The following is a 23,325-nucleotide window of genomic DNA, read 5'->3' as shown; positions in this document are numbered from 1 at the left end:
GAGAGCTGTCCCCAGCGGCCTCGCTACATCCAGCCCTTGGCTCCAGGTTGGGCTCTGGGTGATGTCTGTGCTGTGGGGACAAGTGTGGGGTTTCTGGGCACATTGGGAGCACTGGGCACTCTGGGTGCATGCTTGCAGCAGGATCACAGCAGGAAAGGAGAGGACGGCTGCATCACATGAGAGGGAGCGTGGCCTTGGCTCCCTCAGAGATTTCCGGATGATAAGCAATTAAGAGAGAGAGAGATTTACAGAAGATTAAGTCCGAAGGCAAAGATCGTTATCTGCCCAGACACGGGGCTGTGCTGCAGGGCAAGCAGGGTGCTCTGCGTTCTGCCGTGTGCGGTTTGCAGGCACGCAGCCCTTCCCTGCTCTGCTCAAGCAGAAAGGAGCGCATCATTGCTTTTAGTGTTTAATTGCGACCATTTCCAGGTCTCATTTGCTCCGAGTGCGGTGCGTGGCGATGCCAGCTCGTTTGGAGGGCAACCCAAAGCATTGTGCAGCAAGGATGCTCTCAGCGGTGTCGCAGCTTGGGAGCTGAGCGGTGCTCTGTCTGTGCTCTCAGCGCGGGGTGACACCAAGTGTGTTTTGGAAGAATGATGCTCTGAGGTCTGCGCTGCTGCGTGGCTGTTTGATGACATGTGTACCTCCCCCAAGTGCCTGGCCTGTGGGAATGCTGGCCACTCTGGAGCTGAGCTTCCTCAGCTGTGAAATGAAGATAATGTACTGGTGTGCTTTACAAGGACAGGAGTGTTGTTTGGCAGATGGGGATGGGCTGCGCTCTGGCAAAGCTCAGCTGGGTGCAGCCATCAGCACTGAGAGCTGCTGGTGTCTGCTGTGGGGTCGGGAGGGGCTGGGGTTTGCAGCACCCACACTGTGGGCTCTCTGGGCACGAAGGCTCTGAGCTGCTCTGCTCCAGTGCACCGATGCGGAGCAGTTGTCACTGTCATCTCCTCCCAGACCGGGGAAGGCAGGAATCAGGGCTGCTGAGCACACATTTCTGCCCAAATTACCTCATTTATTCAGAGCATCAGATGCCGCAGTCTTTCATGGCTCCTCACAAGGCTGGGATCTGGTGGGATGCGGGGCTATTAATAGGAACCAATCTTCCCCCTTCTCCAGGCTACAGACAGGAGGATTCAGGCAAGGGCCCCTTTGATGTGGGGGAAATGCCGCTCTGGTCCCTCTGCTGTGCCCGTGTTTCCCTGGGGTTTGACCACGGAGGGCTCAGAGCTGCAGCACCTGGATGGGCACCTCGATTAGGGGGGAGAGATCTCTGTCTTCCTCTGAAACAAAGCGATGCAGCTGAGCAGGGAAAGCAGCAGTGTGACAGCAGCACGGTGCAGCTCTCTGATCTCCAGGTCTGGAGAGAGTCTCCTTTCTCCCCCAGTTCGGGGTGCAGTGGTGGGGCAGGGTGAGGGCACTCCTTTCCACTTGTCCCTCAGCCAGACAGGGGACAGGCACAGGGGGTGGTGGTGGTGCCATGGACTTGGCTCCCGCTGCTGTTTGCCTTGCTGCTAATATCAGTGCCAGGCGTCGCGGTCCGTTCGGGGATCAGGTGTGGGATATTGGATTCGGGTGAATGATCAGCCAAGGCAGCCAGTGCCAGCTTCTGTGCAAACAGACACCGAGCACGAAGAGCCTGGAAAGAGGGCTAACCGGAGAGCGCTTCGCGTGCGCCTCACATCTTTTCCAAGGGGCATTCTGTGAAGGTTTCCCAGCGTGCTGGGGGGCTCTTTGTAAGTCAGGCTGTAAGTCGCACACTGGCTGTGGGCAGTTCACTGCCTGGGGTTTCATTGCTGAGCAATCAAGCTGTGCTGTGCCAGGTGTCAGCACACACTGAATTGCAAAAGAAAAGGGAACTCTAAGAGAGTGCATATGGGAACTGTTGAATCACAGCCTGAACCTCTGATCCATCACCTGCGGTGAGCACCGAGTCAGCATGGGAGCACAGGTGAAGGCAATGCACCTGTGTGACCAGAACGGGTGGAGTGTGGCTCCACCTCTCCCAGACCCCATTTAAGGGCTGACCACCACTGGGGAAGGATCTCTTTCTGGAGATTGCTCCTTTGTAATTTCCTACTGCGAGCCTAGGACATGGGTGAGCATTTTCATTTGTTTCAGTTGTCTCTTTCCATCGTGACAATCTAGCTATACAATCTGTAGGCTATCTTGACTACAATAATATTTGGATCATTCATTTTGTTAACCACACAGAGCATTATGGATCCTAAGTGGTGTTTTCTTGGCCATTATTTGCAATCATTGCTGCTGTCGAGACACAGTATTGTAAGGGTTGGAGTCATAGAATTGTTGAGGTCGGAAAAGACCTCCAAGATCAACAAGCCCAACCAGCCCCCGCCATGCCCACTGACTGTGTCCCTCAGTGCCACATCCCACGTTCCTCCAACTCCTCCAGGGGACGGTGACCCCACCACCTCCCCGGGCATCCTGTCTGGACGTCATCCAGTCCAACATCACCGCCAACAGCAACACCTCAGAGAACAGAAGGGCCCGCTCCATTGGCGGCACAAGGCAGGTGCTGGGCTCTGGTTTGCCGTGTGGGCACAGCTCGGAGCCCACGGCCCAGCGCAGCACCCGGCCCCAGTGCCTATGGAGCACAGAGCTGCCCCACAACGCGCTCCAGTGCTCGAAGCTGTCACGTTCGGCAGCAAAGCCGTGTGCCTTCTCCGGCTCTAATCAGATCATTAGCTTTCGGAAAGCCGTAGGAAGGAGGAGTGGCGGCACTTGAAAAGAGCTCACAACAAGCGGAGTTGGAACCTTCAGACTTGTCACCGACTTCGCCTTTCATTCAGCCAATTATTTGTGACACATTTGAAGAAATTCAAAAAAAGAGAGGAGCGAAAATCTGCATACGCGCCGGCTGCCACGCAGACAGCGCACGGGGCCGCGCGTGGGGATGGGCACCGCGCTCGGCGCTTCGGAGCCGCGGGGCTCGCAGGAGCGCGGGACCTAAATCAGGGTTGGAAGAGCCCACTGAGCCCACGAGTCCAACCCAGCGGAGAGCCAACTCACCCCACCCCCCCCAACCAACCCCGGCTGCCCGTCCCCTCTCCTCTCCCGCTCCGGCGATCCAGGTCCGCGTTTTCGCCGCAGCCCCTCGCGCCGCAGCCCCATGGCCGCCGCCGGGAGCCCGGGGCCGAGCGCCCGCGGGAGGCGGCGCGGGGCGGGGGGCGCTGCGGGGCGGCCCGGCTGAGCCGGAGCGGAGCGGGGGGGAGGGGGGGGTTTCCCGGCCGCCCGGCGCGGCGGCCGCGGGCTGAGGGCCGGCGGAGAGCCCCGGGAGCGGAGAGACGGAGGGGGGGTGGGGGGGGAGAGAGAGAGAGAGAGGGGGAGAGAGAGAGAGAGAGGGGGAGAGAGAGGGAGGGCGGGGAGCGGCCCCGCCGCGCTGCACGCACGCAGCCGCCGCGCGGCACCGAGGCACGCGGGACGCGCTCGGCCGAGCTCCGCCGCCGCCGCCGTCCGTTCCGCCGTTCCCCGCCCCAGGGGGCGGCTGCCCCCGGCCGAGCCTCCATCTGCAGCCCGGCGGCGGGAGCGGGAACATGGCGGACCTGGAGGCGGTGCTGGCCGATGTCAGCTACCTGATGGCGATGGAGAAGAGCAAGAGCACGCCGGCGGCCCGGGCCAGCAAGAAGATCACGCTGCCCGAGCCCAGGTAGCGCCGCGTAACGGTTCGCCGAGGAGGGCCCCGCGCCGGGTCGGGCCTCGGTCGCCTCCGGGCACGGGGAGGGGGGGTGTGGGGGTCAGTGGGAGCGGGCGTAGGGATGCGGGAGCGCCGCTCCGCCCGAGCGCGGCCCCCGGGGAGCGGCGGTCCCCTGAGCGCGACCGGCGGATGGAGCCCGGTCTCGCCCTCCCAGTGCCGGAGCGGGATGAGCCGGCGGGACAGCCCTGCGCTGTCCTTGGAGAGCCCTCGGGCAGCAAGGAGCGCAGCTGGAGGCGGTGTGCGTGCCCGCGGTGCCGGCACACGGTGCGTCGGGGATGCGCGGTGCCGTGCCGGGCGATCGTGTGGAGCCGCGGGCGCGACCCGACCCGCGGGCTGCAGCCCCAGCAGGTGCACCTGCGCTGAGCCGCGCTCCTTGCGGCCCGGGCTCGGTGCTGGGCACAGCTCTGGGCGGTGTGCGGGGGGTGATGCGGCCGAACCGCCGCACGCCCGGGGCTGCCTGTGCCAGGACCTGGCTGCCAGCCGCGCTGATGATCGAAGGAGCTGCTCGCAGCCCCCGTGCTCCGAGGAAGGTGGGAAGCGGTTTGCAGCCGTTGCTGGCACGGGAAGCGGTGGCTTGCCTGGGGCCAGGGGAGCTGGCAATGGGCGCTGCTTGGCCCAGAGCAGGGATTTCCTCACGCAGGAGGAAGCAGTGACTGTTGCTCTGGTGTCAGATGTCTTCATGCTGGTTTCTAGTGGTTTTTTTTTTGGTGTTTTTTTTTTTCCCCCAACCCCCTTCATTAGAACAGACACGATGCGTTGGGCATACTTAAATACTGTGTGCTGCTGGCAGACGGATCCATGTACAATTATATAATACAAATCAACGGCTTGCATGCAGGTTGGTATAGTAACAGCGAAAACCCACCGCCATGCAGAGAGTCTGCTCCTCTAGGTCTGCTGTTGAGCCCTTTCCCCAAGGAGATTTTGGCTCTCTCAGTGTGCAGGGCCCAGCCCTGCAGCACCGTGGCCGTGCTGCATAGCCAGGGGCAGGCGATGGCAGGGACGTGCTGCAGCTCCGGCACCGTCTGCTCCAGGAATGCTGCAAAGATTGTTCAGGTCGTGCTCTTTCTGGAGCCCTGTGCACCTGTTGGCACCATTTTATCTCTCTGGGTTAAGTGATGAGAGGCAGAGGGTTTTTGCTGCAGTGAAAATCGGAGGGCTCTGCCTGTTTGCAAGGCAGTAGCTGTAGGGCAGAGTGGATTCCAAGGCTGCAGGCCAAGGCTCAGCAGCAACCAAGCTGCGAGGGTGAAGTTTGTTGGCTGAGGGGCTGCTGGTTGCTGGGCTCGTGTGGAGCATCCTCAGATTGTTTGTGCGCCTGAACTGTTAAATGTCACAGCTTGGGAAGAACGAGGGCAGGACGTGCCAATGGGACACGTGTGCCTAGGGAGGAGGCTGGGCTGGAGATTTTAAGCACCAAACCCAAACAACCCTCTTTGCGTTCTCTGTCGTCTGCTTTTCCTTCCTTTCAGCGCTTCCTCCTTTCTTTCCCAGGACCTTGGCAGGAGCTGGGAGAGCTGCGGCATCTCTTCATTGTGTGACTCTGCAGGTGGGTGGGCAGGGGTGGACAGAAGGGCCTGCAGGAACAGGACCTCGGTGGGAAAGGGGGCATGCATGCTGAAATACCAGCCAGTATGAAACCTTGATCCTTTCCTCTAGGTTTGGGAGGGAAGGAGCCAATGAACTGCACTCAGTTTTTAGGGTATTCATTGGGCTTCTGAGGTCTTTCACGTTTGGATGTAAATTTTAGGTTCCCCTTATTTTGGCCAACAGGAGTGGAAGAGGACGGTGTTATAGCTCTTCTGATTTGCTGGTCCCTTCTGCTCTGAGATGAAGATTTGCATATTGGGAAGTGCAGACAAATGGTGCAGGAAATAGGTGCAGGAAATGAAAGGTTAGAGCCAGGGTGGGTGCGGGGCTCCTTCTGGGTGTATGGGAACAGAGCAGAGTGGGCATCCATCGGGCTTCTTTTCTGCTGCTGTGGTTGGAGGTGTTTCTCATCTCATCTCTTCTAACCTTGTTCAGTAGCTACCTCTCTTTCACATTAATTCTTGCTTTTCTCTCAGGTCTCTCTGATCTCCAGTCTTTCCCCAGTCCTGCCCTCCCCCCTCACCCCCCCCCCAGGAGAAACCAAACCATATTGCAGACACCTAAAAATCATTCTGTAGCTGTGAGGTTTTTCCTTGATTATCCCATCCTCGCTGTATCTCCAGAGGTATTTCCAGGCCAGCACTGGGCCCTGGTCAGCCTGCAATGTTTTTCCTCCTTGCCTGCCATTCCAGTGTCGGTGAAGCTCTGGCTAAGGTTTATGGGATGCATGGTGGTTGATTTTCCTTTCCCAGCTCCATCCTGGGCCATTTGTGATCTCTCCCCTGTTACTTCTGCTGTTGCAGTTCTATTCTCTTGGCATTGTGGCAGTCTCTCTTTATCTTAACTGTCTCTTTGGCATACCCTGAGTTCTTGCACCTATTCAAACACGAGCACCCCAGGTTAGAGGGCAGAGCACCTCGCTGTCTATGCGCTGTCAGCCCTGGTTCCTTTGACATTGCTTTCTCTGGTATTGTCTAACACCTCCTTGTTATGCTCGTTCATTTACAGTGCTGTCTCTTAAGAAAATGTTCCTGAAAACTGTTTGTGCAATTTTCGCATTTGTTGCAGTTATGCTGCTTGTGTCATCCCCGTGCTCACGCCTCACTCTGTGCTGCTCTGCACCTGCAGCTGTGTGCTGGACCCTGCAGGTAACACCAGCACTGCGTGCCCCATCCCTGCAGACACCCATGGTCAGGGGATGGAGCTGTGAGCACTGATGGGGCTGTGGGTGTCCCTGTGCACTGCAGGCAGTGGGTCCCGGTGGCCTTTGGGGGTCCTTTCCAACTTAAAGAGCATAAGGATACTTGAACTGCTCAAAGCAGCTTCTTTGACTGTAATTTGTGAAACTGTAGAGGAAAAATGATTGAAATGAATTGATTTGATGCATCTGCTCAGTTTTTGGGTCCTAGGAATAATGGCTGCTTTTAAGATAGCTCTCCATGCCATGTTTCCCCATCTCCCCAGTGACAATGCTGTCCAGCAGCAGCCAGAGAGCAGCAGGTGCCCACTGTGCTGTACCCCGGTGTCCCTGTGTTCATCTCTGTCCTTCCAGCTGTGTATTTACATCATTGAGTTACTGTTGCTGGTTAGTGTAAGAAAGTTGGTTGGTTACCTGTCAGAAGTGATGAAATACGTGGACTGAAGCTTATTTTTTGTCTCATGTTGCCTGGGACAAGAAGCAGGCTTGGATATTCATAGGGCAGCTGTTCGAGGAGGAGGAGAATCCTGCTCCCTTTCAACCTAAGCTGTTCTGTGATGATTGCCTGCTTTGTTGTGCACCTGGTGCCTTGATAAATGATTGGAGCACTGCAGAAATGGCAAGGTGTCCTGCTGGCAAGCTTTGGCCAAGCAGAAGGCAGAGCCTAGGAGCAGGGCAGCACTGCTGTGTATAGCACACCGAGCTGGGGAGCCCATTAGGAAATCAGCAACACGTGGGAGGTGCAGTGTGTCTCTGCCCCAGTGCTGCCCTGGAGGTGTTCTGTTCTCCCGTGGGGACAATGAGAGGCTCCAGCTTTAATCACAGGCCTTCCCTTGGGCATTGGTACTGTAATTAAGCAAAAGGTAAATGAGGGCAACTGGGGAAGAGATTGATGTGCAGCCTTCTGCCACCGTGCTGAGGGCTGTTTCGGGGAAGGATTTCTTTACTGACCCTGCAGTGTGGGTGCCCAGCACTGCAGAGTGGCTGCGGGGAGGTGGAGGACTGATGGACCCCTTGAGCATTGTATGGGAACTGTTGAATCATGGCCTGAACCAGTCATTGGTCACCTGAGGTGAGCACCGAGTCAGCCACAGGGGCACAGGTGAAGGTTCATAGGTTCATAAGGTTGGAAAGGACCTACAAGATCATCTAGTCCAACCATCCTCCTAGATGGTGGTATACCTGTGTGATTGGAAGGGGTGGGGCCTGGCTCCACCTCTGCCAAACCCCATTTAAGGGCTGACCACCACCAGGGAAAGATCTCTTCTTGGAGATCCCTCCCACGTGGAGTCCACAGTGAGCCTTTATCATCCTAAAGGTGAGTTACCATCCTAAAGGTGAGCCATCTTCTTTTGCATTACTGTCCGTGTACCATCTATATAGACCTACTTAAATATACAGTTTTCTATACTGTTTTTTGAGTACCATCCTTGGGGATTATTTACCCTACAAGTATCTCTCGTGCTCTGAGTACTGCAGAGTGCTCCAGCGCAGCGCTGGGCTCTGTGAGGTCACGTGGAAGGGTCTGCATTAAGCTTCTTATCAGTAGGAACATTTTGGGGGTAATTAATGCAATTAGAAAAAAGCCTCTCAGATCCTGTCAGGTGCAGGCACAATTGAATTAGAGGGACAGAGCAGCAGCCTGGTGGGTCCCAGCAAGCACCGGGTTAGTGGGACATGGCTCCATGCTGTGGAGGTGACTTTCCTTTCTGAGCCTCTCCTCTACTGCTGCTTCTGTCATCCCCAGCCTGGCTTCTCCACATCTTCACGTTCTACTTGTTTTCATATAGGAATTCCACACCTCCCTGTGTCACCTCTCCATTTTGCTACCCCAGATTTTCCTTCTTGTTCCAGCCATCAGTTCCTTTGTTGGCATCTCCCTTCTAAGAATAACTGCGAGTCTAAAGCGCACGATGAAGTGCAGAAAATCAATGGAGACAATTTTACACTTCCTTGCTTTGTTTTGCTGCAGGAGGATCTTTGCGGCGCGCTTGGGATGCGTGGCTCTGAAGGATGCTTGTTTGTTTAAAGAGGATTGTTTCTTCCGGAGGAGGAAAAAAAACCAACATGGGAACATTTCTGCCCATTTTAACTTGTTTAAAAAGTTCTCAGAAGATCTGCTTTGCAGGCCAAGTTTTCACTTTTGGTAAACCTAGTGTTGCTAAACCCTTCACGTGCACTTGCACATGAAGGAGTGTGTTGTCTGTGATGACCGTGTGCCATTCTGTCATTGTTTTAAGGTCTGTTTGCTGACTGTGAGCAGCTCGAGGGTGCAGAGAGACACCCAAGACTGTGTGAAATCACGTCCTGCAGCTGTAAATGAATCAGTCACAATCAGGTGTGTTGTGTCCCAGCCAGCGTGGGCTGCGTGTCGTTCTCTGTTGCTCAATCTTGACACTTGCACACTATTTTTAAAGGAAGTCTTAAGCATTTTACAGATGTGGAAGAATAATTCATTCATTGAGCCTATTTTTTTTTAATGACTGATACATGGCTTAATGGCATGTGGAGTGAGGAGATGTGATGTTGTTCCAGCTTCTGCTCCTCGCAGTTTCTCAGTAACGGCGTTCTGGTGGAAGGGCATGGCCTTGACATCACAATTCAGTGTAATTATTCCTGAAAAATTCATGCACTTAGAAGCTTTTATATGGGCTTCATATTTCAGCAATGATAATGCAGGCTGTCTTCAAGGAACACGATGGCAGCGTCACTGTTGAACTCACAGCTCCATGCTTTTGCTTTAGGCTTTAGGTTATAAGCTTCCTCCGTTAATACTCATTGCAGATGTGGATCTGCTTGGGTCAAAGACATTGGTGGTCGTCCCTAACAATTGTAGGAGCATTGGTTCACTGCAGCTGAACGGTTTGGAAGTATGAAGTGAGATGGGAAATGGGGTAGAAATGGGTGAAATCGGGATGGAAGGTGGCAGAGCCTGGTCCTGCTCTGGGATTGGGCGTGTTGGTCCATCCTATAGCGTGCAGCTTTGGTGTGTGGGATGCGTGGGGATGTGCTGTGTGTGTGGAGAGGGATCAGAGCACTCATTGCTGCTTCATTCTTTGGCTGATGGGATGAGGAACTGAATGAGCATGTGTGCTAATTAATTTAGTACCAATGATCGCTTTGATTTCTCTATTAAAATAATTAAGTCAATTGAATACTGCATTGCTGCCAAGGTTATTCTAGTAATATTATAGGGTGCTAGGAAGTAAAAGAATAAAAAGAACGTGTGTTTTCTGTGTCACTTCATTGTTGTCCAAAAAGGTCTTTTCAGTCTCTTAATGATTTGTTTCCTCTTCCAACCAGGCACATCACAAATAGTAGATAAGTAGATCAGATTAGATGGGCCAGTGGTTCTTTCTGCATTTACATGCTAGGAATTCACTTTGCCTGCTGGATTGCAGGAACAGCAGCAGCAGTGAGTAAAATGTGCTCCGTGATACCTGAGAACAGAATCACTTGGAGCCTGTAATGAACTCTGAAGTGGGTACAAGTCTGTGAGGAAGCAAAGCGAAGTGGATGGAGGGCGTGCGATGCGTCGCTGTGCACTGCTCTGCTCTGCAGAGCGGGGAACTGAGGCGGTGATGTTTGCAACGTGCCCGAGATGATACAGGAAGCGTTGGTGGAGTTCAGTGCTCAATCTGCTCTCCTTGGATGCGTCTCTGTAAAGCTGATGTTTCAGCTTGCTTTGGTTTCTTGTCTTTTCTCTGTTTTGCCTCGTAGGTGAATGTGTTAGTGCCTGCAGGTGCATTAAGGTACGTGTGATAATTATTTTCAAGCTCTGCTAGGCATCTCTGCAAAATACAGCATCCCACTCTTATTGATTTACAAGAAAAAATAATGTGCTTTTATGATAAATGATAAAAAGCTCCTTTAAGACACCATGGTAAGAAGGTCAGCAGTAAGTAGCTTCTTGATGTCATTCCAATGGGAAGAGTATGCATGTGCACACATAGCATCGCATCGCTCCTCACCCTCCCATTTCCGAGGCATGAGATGCTCTCAGAAGAACTCCTGCATAATTCAGTAGGACAAACCCGCAGGGACAGAAGCTGTGCATCTCTGAAATTAATAGCAGAACTTTTAGGAAGTATCAAAACGAACGCTGCTCGTTTCCCTCTGCTGCAGCTCCTGGTTGCTGCCTGCACCTGCTGTGGCTGTGCCTATGGCCGGCAGGGTGCTGCGACCTGACAGGAGATGAGTTTTCTTCCTCAGGTTCAGTGACACTAGGGTCACTAGGACTGCTCCCCTGTGCCCTGCTGCCCTTCCAGAGCTCGTGGCAGGGCAGGGCTGCAGAGACATGCTCCTCACACCCTACCTTTGTGCTTTTCTATTCAAATGCCCGTGGTTTATTTTTCTTTCTTATTTTTTTCAATTGTATTTTCAGGTGGGCTTTGTGCACCTGTACCTTGGCGTTGTCTGTGTCCTGTCAGCACGCTCATGGGCAACGAGAGCTCTGTAATTATGGAAGGCCCCCAAACCATGAAGGCTGCTGCTCAGCAGATGCCTTTGATCAGATCTGAAGGGCTGTGTTGTGGTGAGCTCAGCTCCCAGTGCAGCCTGCAGCCCTGCTGGCCAGGTCAGGCTGACCTTTCCTTTCCAGTTCACAGATTGGGACTGCTGCTGGGTGCCTTCCTGCCTTGTAGGGATGGGACAATGGGGAATGGCTTTAAGCTAAAAGAGGAGAGATTGAGGTTGGGTGTCAGGAAGAAATTCTTCACTCAGAGGGCACTGAGGTCCTGGCACTGCTGCCCAGAGCTGTGGGTGCCCCATCCCTGGAGGTGCTTGAGGCTATGGATGGACCCTGGGCAGTGTGAGCTGGGGGCAGCCAGCCCACAGCAATGGGGATGGAACAGAACATCTTTAAGGTCCCTTCCAATCTCTTCTACTCTATGATTCTTAAGTCTGTCTTTTGGTTTCCCCTGCGTGTACTTGTCCTGTCAGCTCAGCATGCTCGTGGTGTGCGGACAGCGAGCTGAGTGTCCCCAAATTTTTTGCTGTGTGCTATTTTCTTCCTTTCTGAGATTAAAAAAAGTAATAATACATGGACAAAAGGTTTTTCTCCAGTGCGATCGGATGTGCTTTTGTTTCTGAAGTCTCCCTGGATTTGGTTTTCAGCCAGCTTTTGTTTTGCTTATTTGCAGCATTGCTGTCGAGGTGGGTCGTGCTGTGAACCAAGCTGACCCACGGGGAAGGCCACCGCTCGCATTAGCGCTGAGAGCACATTTGGGCAGGGAGAGCCTTTGAGGAGCGGGCATTTTTCTGCCAAATGTGGCTCTTAGCAGCAGATTGCTCACCCGCAGGGCTGCTGATGGGTCAGCCCTCAGGAGCAGAGGAGCCTTCCTTCCTGCCTGTGCCATGGGCTGGGCAGGATTTTTTCCATCCATCTGAAGGGTGTGTTTTCCAGAGCGCTTCACTCTCACGTTAGGTTTTTCATTCTCTCCTCCCTCTGTCTAGACTCAGATTGATGTGATTTCTCACAGCACACTTGCTGTGGCAGTGGAGAGCCCTTGTGATGAGAAAGGCTCATTCTATTAGTGCTGGTCTGGTGCCCTCCTGGGAATGCTGGAGCTGGGCGCTGGGACCGGAGCGGGGCAGAGCAGCAGGGGTTGTCCTCGTGTGGGCAAGGGGCTGAGAACCCTGGTGGCCAGCAAGTGATCTGCTTTTCCTCCTCCAGGAAGTGTTAGGGTTTGCCTTTGAGAGCCAGGCTGCTCTCTGCTGCATTTCAGAACTAGTTATTTCATTTTGTTTTCCTGACACGGAGTAGTGTGGAGTCTGTATTTCTCAGGGATCAGGCGCTCAGCTGCACCTCTGAAGAGGTGCGAGTGATTTTGGCAGCCTTACGTAGGGCAGGGATACGTTGTGTGGGGTATTTGTCATTCTTTTAATGACAGTTTTAGAATGGGAAACAAAGAAAAGAGAAGTCGTGGATTTTGGCTGAGTGCTGCTGCATTGAGGCACGGCACCGCTGTGCCGCATCGATTTTAAAATTTATGTGCTTGTATTGCTGCCCGTATGAAATGTTTATTGCATTATATTAAAATGAATATTGACGTTCCTTGACAAATAAAGAAAATCTCTGTTAATGTGGTTTCGATGAGTGATTGTGACATTATAAATTAGCCAAAGGAGATGTTAAGTGCACCACAGCCAAGCCGGGCTCCTAATGGAGCCAACGCTGGCTAATTTTCCAAATGATCCATGGCGATGGCCGTGTGAAGGGCCTGATGCAGGCTCGATTGACTCGTGCTTTTATTTGCACAGTGCTGGCTAAAACCTGACAGGAGGCTGAGGAAGCAGCAGCGCACAGCACGCTGAGCTGCATTGGCCTTCACATAGAGGTTTCATTGCAACAATCCTTTTCTCCAAAGTATGTGAAAAGTTTTGTTTAGGAGAAGCAGCTTCAGTTACCTCTTTCTGTTTTCCCTTTCAGCATCCGCAGTGTCATGCAGAAATACCTCGAGGAGAGAGGGGAATTAACCTTCGACAAGATCTTTCATCAGAAGATTGGTAAGTCGTGCTGCAGTGAAATGCTGTTCTTGTAGCTCTTTTAAGGTTGGCTTGTCTGCCACCTCTCTGTGAGGACTGCAGAGAATCCTTGTGGTGAGTGGTGTGGAGACTGCTGGAAGGTGGACAGGACTCGGTGAAACAGAGGCCTTTGGTAGAATGAAATGTGGAAGGGTAGAAGGTGAAGCAAGGCAATCTGTCAGCTTAACTTCATGTTCTGGAAAACTACTGGAAAAATAATTGAATTACTGGGAAGCATGTAGGAGAAAATTGTATTACTTGGTATGGGCTTGTCAACAGTATAATGTGTCACATCAGTTTAAGTTTGGTTGTGGTTTTTTTTTTTCTGTCTGCAGGATAATAAGCCTTGGTCAGGGAGCAGTTGTACAGAAATACTGTGCTTGTCATGCTGTCTGTCTGCCGGGTGTTCCCGTGGCAGCACAGGGGGCAGTGCCTGGGTGACACTGCTGGGAAGAGTGACCTGAGAAGAGCTCACGGGGTGGGGTTGGATGGATGCATCCAGCAGGCTTGTACAAATGTCAGAGATCGCTTTCTTTGCAGTGTTTTGCTTATCATCAGTGGGAATGCTGAGATGAGGAACCTCAGGGAAAGGCTGTAACCCACGCTGGGAGCAGGTTACCAAAGAGCTCCGTGAACAGGAGGTGCGATGCTGCACCTGTGCAGGATAAATGCACAAAGAGAGGTTGGAGAGCTTGCAGATCAGGCAGTGTTTTATCTGAGCTGGGGGTTACAGTGAGCCGTGACGTCTCAGCGAAATCACACAACTAAATATAACCACGGGATTGCAGCCTGCAAGGCATGTCAAGTAATCCTGCTTTGGCAGAGTGCTGCGCCCTATCCTGGCACCGGGCTGCAGAATGTACGTGGACCTGCTGGGAGGAGGCCAGGAAGGAGCAGGGGCAGGGAGCAGACCTTACTTAGCATCTGCTCAGTGTGAGGAAGTGCTGAAGTAGGGCACAATGCGGGCTGTGACAGAGAGAAGTGAGGGTGCACAGTCTAAAGAGAGAGAGAAAAGTTGTTGCAGAGGTGGTGAGGTGCGTCTGCCTTCAGAGGCTTAGTGTGATTATAGTATATGTATGTTGGTCTTTGATACTTAATGGGTGTAAAGCAGTTCAGTGGGTGTCATGAGGAGCTTGTGATGTCTTTGTCCAGTGGATTTTAGGAGCGGGTTGCTTTAAGTGCGGTGATGGTACAGCAGTTCTTGTCTTGCAGAGTGGGGTCAGAATTTTAAAATGGGTTGGGAAGGAGTGGAGCTCGGAGCATCTGTTCCTGTCTGAAGGAAAGGAGGGAGAATGTGATGAGCAGTGGGAGCAGATGCTGGGAGCAAGGTGCTGCTGTGCCTTGTTTCCTAATGGTGCTGGTGTCCCATGGCATTACATCTATGTTGTACAATCAGGGGTATCTCATTTGTTTGTGCTCACATCTTGCAGCATGTGCTTCAGCTTAGTGGCCTCTGCTGAAGCATTCACATCTTGCTATGGCCTAGCAGTCGCAAAATAAGTGGAATTTTTAGCAACCTCATAAGGGATGGCTTACACTGCTTGTTTCTCTTTGGTGGCAATGAAATGGAGAAGTCTTTAGGAAAAAAAAGAATTTGAATGGAACAGCTTATATGTAATGGATATTTGTATTTATGTAATTGAATGCTTTTCATTAATAGTTGGTTCCAGAGAACAGAGAAGACTGTTGCAGTTATTCTGATAAGTCACAGCAATTACTGTTAGGTAACTGACCCTGGAAGAAATGAAAGATTTTATCTTCTTATTTTCCCCACTCTGGCAGCTGCCAGAACTGGAACTGTGGAGCCTGAGCTATCGTTAGGGGATTAGCTTTTCCCATTACTGGAGATGCACAGCTTGCAGATGTGCAGAGCTCTCCTTCTCTCCCTGGTGCAGTCCCAGCCGTGGAGGACAGAGGCCAGCTGTGCCCACAGGGCTGGAGCTTGGGTTGCTCCTGGAGGCGGCTCCTTCTGAGGAAGGGCTTAGAGGGGAGGGAGAAGAGAAGGAATGTGACTGTTTTTAATGGAAGACTTTGGCGCTTGAAAACATTGTATTCCCATACCATGGTGGTTCATTTAAATTTTATTGCGTTTTCTAACTTGTTCTTTGCCATTAAACCGGCTCTGTTTCCATTCGTTAGCATAATAACTTGTGGTAAAGCACCTTCAATTGTAGGCAGGCATTTGGGATCAGTGTGGTGTGGTACTCAGAAGTCAGCATCGCCTCTGAGCGAGGTGTGTGGTTGAGTTGGACCCATCCTGTGGGGAGCGGAGCTGCAGGACCTGCTGCTTCATTTTCCTCCTGCTACAGGATGCTTTCCTTTGCGTACGAATCGTAAAGTTTCACCCAGCTAGCTCGTTTTGCTCTGGCATGGAGATGAGGACCGTTCAGTTTCGTTGTTTTTTTTTCCTCAGAACACAGTTCTGTCTCACAGCTCCAGTTCCCGCTTTGTTCCGTTTTTCAATATCCTGCTTTCCAATGGAAAAGGAGCCAAGCTTTGATCCCCTGTGTGGTGCGAGCCCGTGTGCTGTGTGTGGAGTCACACCCGGTGATGTTTTCCTGTCACTAAGCCTTGTTGTGGCACTGCTTTACCAGCTGCATGTGCCGATGATCCCTGACGACCGTTTGCAGGAGGGCTTCTCCAGAACGGTCACGAACTCTCTAAGAAATACAGAATGAGTCAGAGGCGAAGAGCTGCCCTGCAGGCCACCAGCGCCTGCAGAAGCTGCTTCCTCCACAGCAGAAGCATCTTGGGGAAGTACAGCATGTCTCGGAGCGCAGTGCGTAACCACCTTAGCTAATTTTCTTCTTACCACATCCTGTTTGCTACAACACCAGATTATGTGTTTGCTTTAGAGAGAGGAGGGGAAAATTAAAAAAAAGACACAATTTTGCTATCCCGGTATCTATCATTTACATGTGGAATCCACTCTGCTTCTTGATGTGTTAAAACTCTGTGTGAAATCCTTCCAGGGCTGCGTTGTGCTGCAGACCCTCTGCGAACATGCTGCGTGCAGAGGGCAGTTTGGAAATGAGCTGCAGTGGGTGTAGCTGCTGGGAGAGTCGGAGTCTGCTGCGGCACGTGTAACTGCCAAGCATTAAAAACAGAAGTCAGGTTACAGTATTACTTTAGAAAGGGTTTGTTGTGGTTATTAAGGTGCGTTCCCTTGGACCAGGTTTTTATTTATTTATTTTTTTGGTTCAGTGTTTGATTGTGGAGTTTTGTACAGATTGCATCTGCGTGGTAGGTGAGGAGCAGAGCTGGACAGAGGCGTGGAGCATCTTGCAGTTGCAGGACAGGTTGGGCTCAGCCTGGGTTCCTGGCCTGATTTGCAGGCTGGTTAGACATGGGAGTTTGCCTGCAACTACCTCAGTTTGTCACCTATGTAGAGCTGTTGGGTTTGGGTCTTGGTGAGGGGTGAGAACCAAACACATCTTAGCAGTTCAGCAGCTGCTTTTACTGCAGTATGAGTAGGTGTAAACTTTTCACTTTGTTTACTAAATGCATTTTTTTTCCTCCGGATAAAGCTGGATCTAAATTCCATTTAATTTCCATGAAATAAAATAAGTATAAAAAGAACAAATTAAACAAAAGCCAGTAGTCGATCTTGCTCTAGCATTTCCTTAATGTCTGTTCTGTCCTGTCCAACCAGCCAGCTGCAGCTGGAGGTGTCCCAGCCCACGTGAGCACACATGCAGGTCCTGCTTGGGGCTGTGTGCGTTCAGCTGCTCCCTCACACTGCTGCAGCTCAGTGTGTGTTTGGGTTGCTTTCCAGCTCAGCATCCGGGACAGTTGAGCGTTTGGTCCGTTTCAGACATACTTCTGCACAGACAACCTGCAGCAGCAGGGAGGGACTTTCTGCCCACCCTCTGCAGCAAGAGGGAAGCGCACTGCTGACCTTCTGCTTCACGTTTCCTCTAGCTCTCTCACTGACAGCTCTGTTGAAAAATAATAAAAATAAATAGGATGAGAGCGTTGGGTTTTTTATTTATTGCAAGGAATCATGCTTTCTGTCGCTTGCTTTTCTGGTTAGGGACCCATCGTGTTTCATTACTTGATGCTAATGATTAGATGGATGTGGAGTTAAAATCTGTTGAGAAAAACATTCTTTGCTCTTCCTCTTTCTGTGGCAGCTCAGCACACTGCACTCCCCGAGGTGCCTAAAAATAACAGGCGGGGAGAAGCACCTCCCCGAAGCATTATTTAAGCTATTGTTTAATTTAAGTGTAAGATGTATGTGTCATTGGCACTTTCGACTAATGAAATAGTCCTCCAAGGAAATAACAATGAAAGCAACAAAACTTGGTTGGGAGTAGAGAAAGTCAGCGGTGCTTTGGATGGGCGAGGTTGAGGAGGGTTAGGGCAGGGCTGGGTGCGTGGAGCAGCATCGGGCATGGATGGATGTGAGAAGGGGACTTGTGCAGGGAAAATAGTCGTGTGCTTGGTGAGGTTTTTGGCCAGAGTGAGGAGGCAGACTGTTTATTCAAGTGGGTTTTTTTTGGAGGTTCCGTTTCTGACCTGGAGAAGACAGCCACCACGCAGAAGTGGGCACCATCAAAATCAGGAAGTAAGCAGCTGAACAAGAGACAGCATTTCAAAGACTGTCTTAAGAGGGATCTTCTATTCTTGTGTTCCTTCTTGTTTCTCAATTCAAGTTCAGGCTAAAACCTGGCTGGTGGATGGTCTGTAGGATTCCCTTACGAGCTTGGTGAGCGCGTGCTTTCCTTGCACAGTGCCTCTGATCCGTCTAAAACAGCGCAAACCACAAGTAAACGTCGGAAACTGTGTGACTGCAAACTGAAACAGAAAGTGTTCCTGCAAGACACTTCGCACTGAGCTGTTCCCTTGCAGTTCTCCTCTTGTGCAGGGTGTGAGTGCTGATGGAGAGAAACTGCATGCTCAGGGCCCTCCTGTAAGCTCGGCCTGCTTTGCTAGATGCATTTTTTTCCTCAGAATTAGCCTTGAGTTTGAGGTCTGGTTTTCATCTCATCATTTTGACGTTGCTGGAGGCTACGTTTCTCTCGGCATACGTTTTTATTTTGTTGTGAAATAAACATGATACTTGCATGAATTACACCGGAGATCATTGAGAGTGGTGCTGCTGAAGCTTCCTGCTGGAGGTCCGCATGTTTCGCCTGTAGGCGGTTTTAAGGAGATGTCTGTCTTGTGTGTCAGGGACAGACAGTATCCAAAGTCTCTATAAAAAATGTATGCATTTATTTATTTATTTTGCTTCTCGTCATGAATAATTGAGCATTTCTTTGTTGGGATGCAGCCTGATAAGCTCCCGTGCCTTTCTTTCTAGAAGCGTTGGAGCCGATTCGTCGTGTGATTTCCCAGAGGAGCTACAGATTAAATCTGAGCTTTAAAATAGAAGAAATATATATATATATGTCATCCTCTGGAACATCACATAATGGATAATGTGTACATGCTGATATATATTAGCATTTATATACAGTACAGTTCTTGGAAAATTTGAATTGTGGGGAAAAATAGTGTTTGTCTCAGCCATGCAGTGTAATTACAGAGCTCTTGGGTTGGGTTACTGAGAGCTGCAGCATTTTGGAGGCCCAAATCCAGGAGTGGAGAAGTAGGAGAGAAAATGACCGAGATAGGCAACAAATACAGTTTGTCATCTGTACCTATCCACGTATTATAAGTTTTCTGGATGAGATTTCACTTGGATATTTCTAGTTGGAGCTGGATGGCCTTTAAGGTTCCCTCCATCCTAAGCCATTCCACGATTCTGTGTTACAAACCCAACCTTGCAGGTTGCTCAGCCACTTCCCTACTGGTACAGCTTTCTGTTTTTTCCATCTGCTAGTGTTCACTTTAGCTTTCTTAGGCCATTTCTGGTGGAAGATCCCACTTGTGCGCCATCACTGCTCTGTGCACAACCTTGTTTTCCCTGCCAGTCAGTCAGAAGCATTGCACTTCCATGGGGGTTTTATCCATGCGTCTTCAAACAGTCCACAGACTAATTAAGGCTCAGAACCCTGCTGTGAAATAGGTAAATATTAGTTTTCCACATCTCTAGCATGGCATAATAACAGCGTTAATGGGATTTACCTGTGTGGCTCCATAGCAATAACAAACCAAATCGTCTGGCCCTGTCAATGCTGCTCGCTCTTCTCAGTGGGATAACTCATTAGTAACCAGAGAAAAACTCCAGTACCAAGGGTACAATAAGTAGAACATAAATAGCTGAGGCTGTGAAGTCTGCTGACTTTCAGCAATAGTCTTAAGAGTTGCAGCAGACTCACCAGAGAGCTGTGACCATCAGTTCCATTACGAAATCATTGCAGGTCGGGGAGCAGGCAGAGTGTTTGCTGCAAGCCCGTAAGTACTGTCCTGGTTCCTTACAACAGCACTGTGTTGAGGAGAGTGCAGAACAGCCTGCAGTGCCTGTGTTGGGCGGGGGTCAGAGATGTGCAGAACGGTTTCTGAATGAACTGAGATGCTTCTAACAGTAATTTCTTCCATTAGATGAGGGAGCCAGGAGAGAAGGAGAACCATCTGTTTCTGAGTCTTCAGCTCTCAGCAGCTCTCCTCCTTCTGAGAGCGCAGGAAGATGCTGAGATTCACGTGGGACAGTTCTGTGTCCCACTGCTGTTGCTGTGGTGGTTTTGCTCCTCACCTCACCGAGTGCTGTCGGTGTGCTCTGGCTGGTGATGCTAGCTGCAGTGTAACAACCTTGCTGGTGCTGCTGTGAGCAAGTTTGGTTCTTTACAGTGGTTGAGGTTCCTCGTAGTGCTTGCTAAGGACATCGGACCCTGGGCGATACCCTCCTGCTGTTACAGCTTGGAGCACTGCACAGGAGCAGCGTCTGTTCAGGATCAGGGGTTCGGACCTGCGTCGTCAAAGTCGTCTATAAAAATTGTTCCACTGAAGAATGTTAATCCAGGAGGTAACTGTCACGTCCTTTGCAGGGACTGAGAGTTCTTGTGACGTAGGGAAAGAGCTGATGAGACGAGTTCCAAACAACAACGGTGACATTTAAAGCTGCTAATACTTGTTAGCTCGCTAATAGCTTGCTGGTGGCTGCTAATGCCACTTACTTGTAAATCTGAGGAACTCCCACCACTTCCACAAGTGAAAAAAGAACAGAACTCGAGCGCTCTGTACTTCTTAGTGAGCTTTAGTGAAGGAATTCAGGCTCATTCTTTGCAGCTGATTGAAACAAAATGCTTCAGTGCTGTTCTTAGTTGTCATGCTAAGAATTAGAATATTTTTACATACCATTGTGATGTGACTTTGAGGTGTGCAAAGGATAGAGCGCATGCCCCTTGTCCTTGGAAGTCCGTATGCTGCTGGCCACCAGGTGTGGGATAAGGTGGTGTTGTCAGAGGTGTGCTACCATTGGGGATATCCCTATGGAGGGACAGCACAGCACTGCTGCTCTCAGCAGGACTGAGGCTGTTGGGAAGCAAAGAATCACCAAATGATTGGTGTTGGAAGGGGACCCTTAAAGGTCATGTTGTCTAGCTCCCCTGCAATGAGCATGCCTGAAGTAGGGATTTTCTTTAAAGACACTTGCACTGATGCAAAGCGTATTTTTATATGTGGATTTATGGAAGTTATTAAACCAGCTACCTGGCAACTCGCAGACTCATTTGGGCTCAGTTTGCTTCTGTTCTTGGAAAACTGTTCTGCGCTCATTGCCGATGTATGCAAGTGCTGTCTTGTAAAATCTAATTTGTTCTTTTATCCTGCTTTTTATGTGCAGAGTTATGTTTTAATTTGTTATGATCTATTATTTTTAATGAAGAGTGAACGTACATCAGGCTGTTACAAGAAATAGGTTGAAGGCAAATAGCTCACAGTGAGGAAAGCTGCGCTGCCTTTGGGGCTGCAAGATGTGTGCAGCTCTCTGCTGCCAAGCCCCGCTGCTTGTGTGGGTCAGATCTCCTGTCACTTTAGGTCTCCCAGTGCCTGAATGAGGGAATCATCACTCATCTCCATTCTGGAGCTTTTAGGGGCTCTTAATTATCCTGTGCTTTGGCAACTGTGTGCGCTTACTGTGCAGACTGAGCCTTTGAACTTGACTGGGTGTTCTGGGACAGCATGGGCAGGTTTGAGGTACTTACATGGTTTAATCATAGACCTCTGTCCCTGACTTTTGGTCTCTGAAACCCAGAGTTGTGGCTGGGGTTGAAACACAAGGTGGTTTCCCAGCAGATCTGCAGGATGGCTTTGCTGGAGGCGAGGTGGCCATCCCTCTGCTTACCTTCCTCTGGGGTCTGTTGGGCCCAATAGCAGAGATGGGGGGAGGTCTGAGAGGGACTCGGGAGAGAGACCTTTATTTAAGTGCCCCCAAATGAGTTAAAACGTGGGTGTTGTGGAGCTCTGGGGGATGCAGTGAGAGGACCCAACTGCACGCAGCTGTCCCCATGGGCTCCGATCACCTCCTTCTATTTATACACAGCACGTTTAGTGAGTATTTGGAAGGAGCTCGACATTTTTGTTTTCTGATTTGCTATTTTGCTTACTAGAAGGAGTCGACATCAGCATGTTGGACCACGTTCAGGTCTGCTGTAAATAGATGCAGCCTCCTTTCAGTCTGTGGCACTGCGAATCCCTGCATCAGGGTTCAGCTGCCTATTTTTAGCTCTGCTGACTTACCTGGTTGCTTCTGTTTGCTTTAATAAGATTTTTATTTACTCCCATTCAAAGGAAATTTGAATCGGATACTAATAAAGTTCCAGCTCGGATTAGATAAGTAGTTTTATCCGAGGCTGTTTTATTATGGAGTTCCTCATTAGTTTTATTATTGTTATTTTGTACTGCTTACAAATTGAGGATGGGGACGTGGCGTGATGAATGCAGGGCGACCTTTAGACTGCGGCACAGCAGTGAGCATGAGAGCTGTGTCAGTGATGGGGCTCACTGCAAACAATGGCATTTGGCTGTGCAGGATCACCCATAAGAAAGAAATGAGAAAAAAGGACTGCCCAGAGCCTGGGAGGGCTCAGCCTGGAGTGAGGTGCCCTCTTGTTCTCACGTGGCTGCATTATTAATTCCATCCATCCCTTGGGCGTTACCTGTATTTTATTTTTTTCCTTAACAGCCACTGATCTGGTTGTTGCAGAAATTATACAGCACAGGAGAAGTCTTTAAAGCAAAAAGCTGTCAACATCTTTATTTCATAAATAATTGCTGGTTCCTTTTAGCTGTTACTTAACGCTATCATTTCTTTAATTCCCGCTTTCAGTTCTCGGGTTCCCTTGCAGTGTGCAGCTAACTGTGCTCATTGTGCTCTGCGTCAGCTCTCCCCGAACTCCTTGGATCTGCTGTCACTACTCCAACACTGCTTCTTGTCAATTAGTTTTGCTATTATCTGAAAGCTGTGCTTCCTGGCTAATAATTTTTCCCTCAATCTCAGAACATCAGCAAAAGAAGAGTGAGATCTCCTTTGTGCTGCGGTGGAAGTGCAGCTGACTGCTGGAGCAGTGCCTGTTGCATGCTGGAGGTGCCTAATCTTCTTTCTCTTTGGCTATAGCATAACTTCTGGGGAAAAAAAAAAAAACAACACAACAGAAACCATAAATGGAAACCTTTCTTCTAGAGAGATCAGTTCTGGGGCACAGCGTGTGTTCTGCTGCTGACTGGTGGCCCTGAGAGAACGGCAGTGCTGGGATTGGCAGGAGGTGAAATGCAGCATCCCTTGGTAATGAGCAGCGTGTCTCAGAAACACTTCTTCATGCCTCCTGACGTGCACGTGCATCATTGTGTGCAGCGTGTCTTAGATACACACAGAAGTGCTCTGATCGATGGGTTTTTCAAAGGAAAAGAGAGAGAGATCTATTTTTACACCAACCTGTGTGCTATCAAACAGTACTTTGAGCTGGAACGGATAGACTTTCTTTTTCCTCCAAAGAAAATGGTGGATAGCTGGTACATCAACGAGCTGTCAGAGTTCCCAACTTCTTCTTTTGGATGTGTCTCTTATTTTATTTTTCTTTCTTTCAACATCACAGTGCAACTTAAAGACAAAAACACTGTGAGCTGTGCAGCGGCGGCAGCCTGGCATTGCTCCTCGTCCCCTGCCCATTGCACAGGGCTGCAGTGTTGGCAGGGGTGTTGCTGAAGAGTTGTGCTGCTGTATTTTCACACCCCTCCCACAGTCGCCTCTGTGGGTTTATTTTGTTTGTGGGTTTTGCTGATGAGGAGCCAGCATCTGGGGGCACGCCAGGGATTTTTCTTTCACTGCATTCATCGCTGTTTGTGCCACTCTTTGCTCTCTTAATTACACAACTGTAATCTTCTTTGGTTCGTTGTCCAAATAGAAGTCCAG

The 23,325-nt window shown here is 50.6% G+C and overlaps 1 protein-coding gene across 2 annotated transcripts in view; it reads left to right on the top strand.

Moving 5' to 3' along the window:
- Positions 1–3,354: 3,354 nt before the first annotated feature.
- GRK3 (G protein-coupled receptor kinase 3) overlaps positions 3,355–23,325 on the top strand; it is a 43,994-nt gene continuing 24,023 nt past the window's right edge. The window contains exons 1-2 of one of the 2 annotated variants that reach the window (XR_010622381.1): positions 3,355–3,670; positions 12,934–13,010. Coding sequence is in view for 1 of the 2 variants with exons in the window: in XM_065739059.1 (XP_065595131.1) it covers positions 3,558–3,670; positions 12,934–13,010 (190 nt within the window). In the remaining variant the exon portion in view is untranslated. The remainder of the gene's footprint in view (positions 3,671–12,933; positions 13,011–23,325) is intronic. The other variant, XM_065739059.1, reaches the window with a different exon arrangement.

This window comes from Cyrtonyx montezumae, unplaced genomic scaffold, assembly GCF_038088225.1.
Source record: "Cyrtonyx montezumae isolate F1298 unplaced genomic scaffold, pur_monq_1.0 scaffold_23, whole genome shotgun sequence".
In the NCBI taxonomy this organism is placed as follows: domain Eukaryota; kingdom Metazoa; phylum Chordata; class Aves; order Galliformes; family Odontophoridae; genus Cyrtonyx; species Cyrtonyx montezumae.
This window is presented reverse-complemented; position numbering and strand designations above follow the sequence as displayed.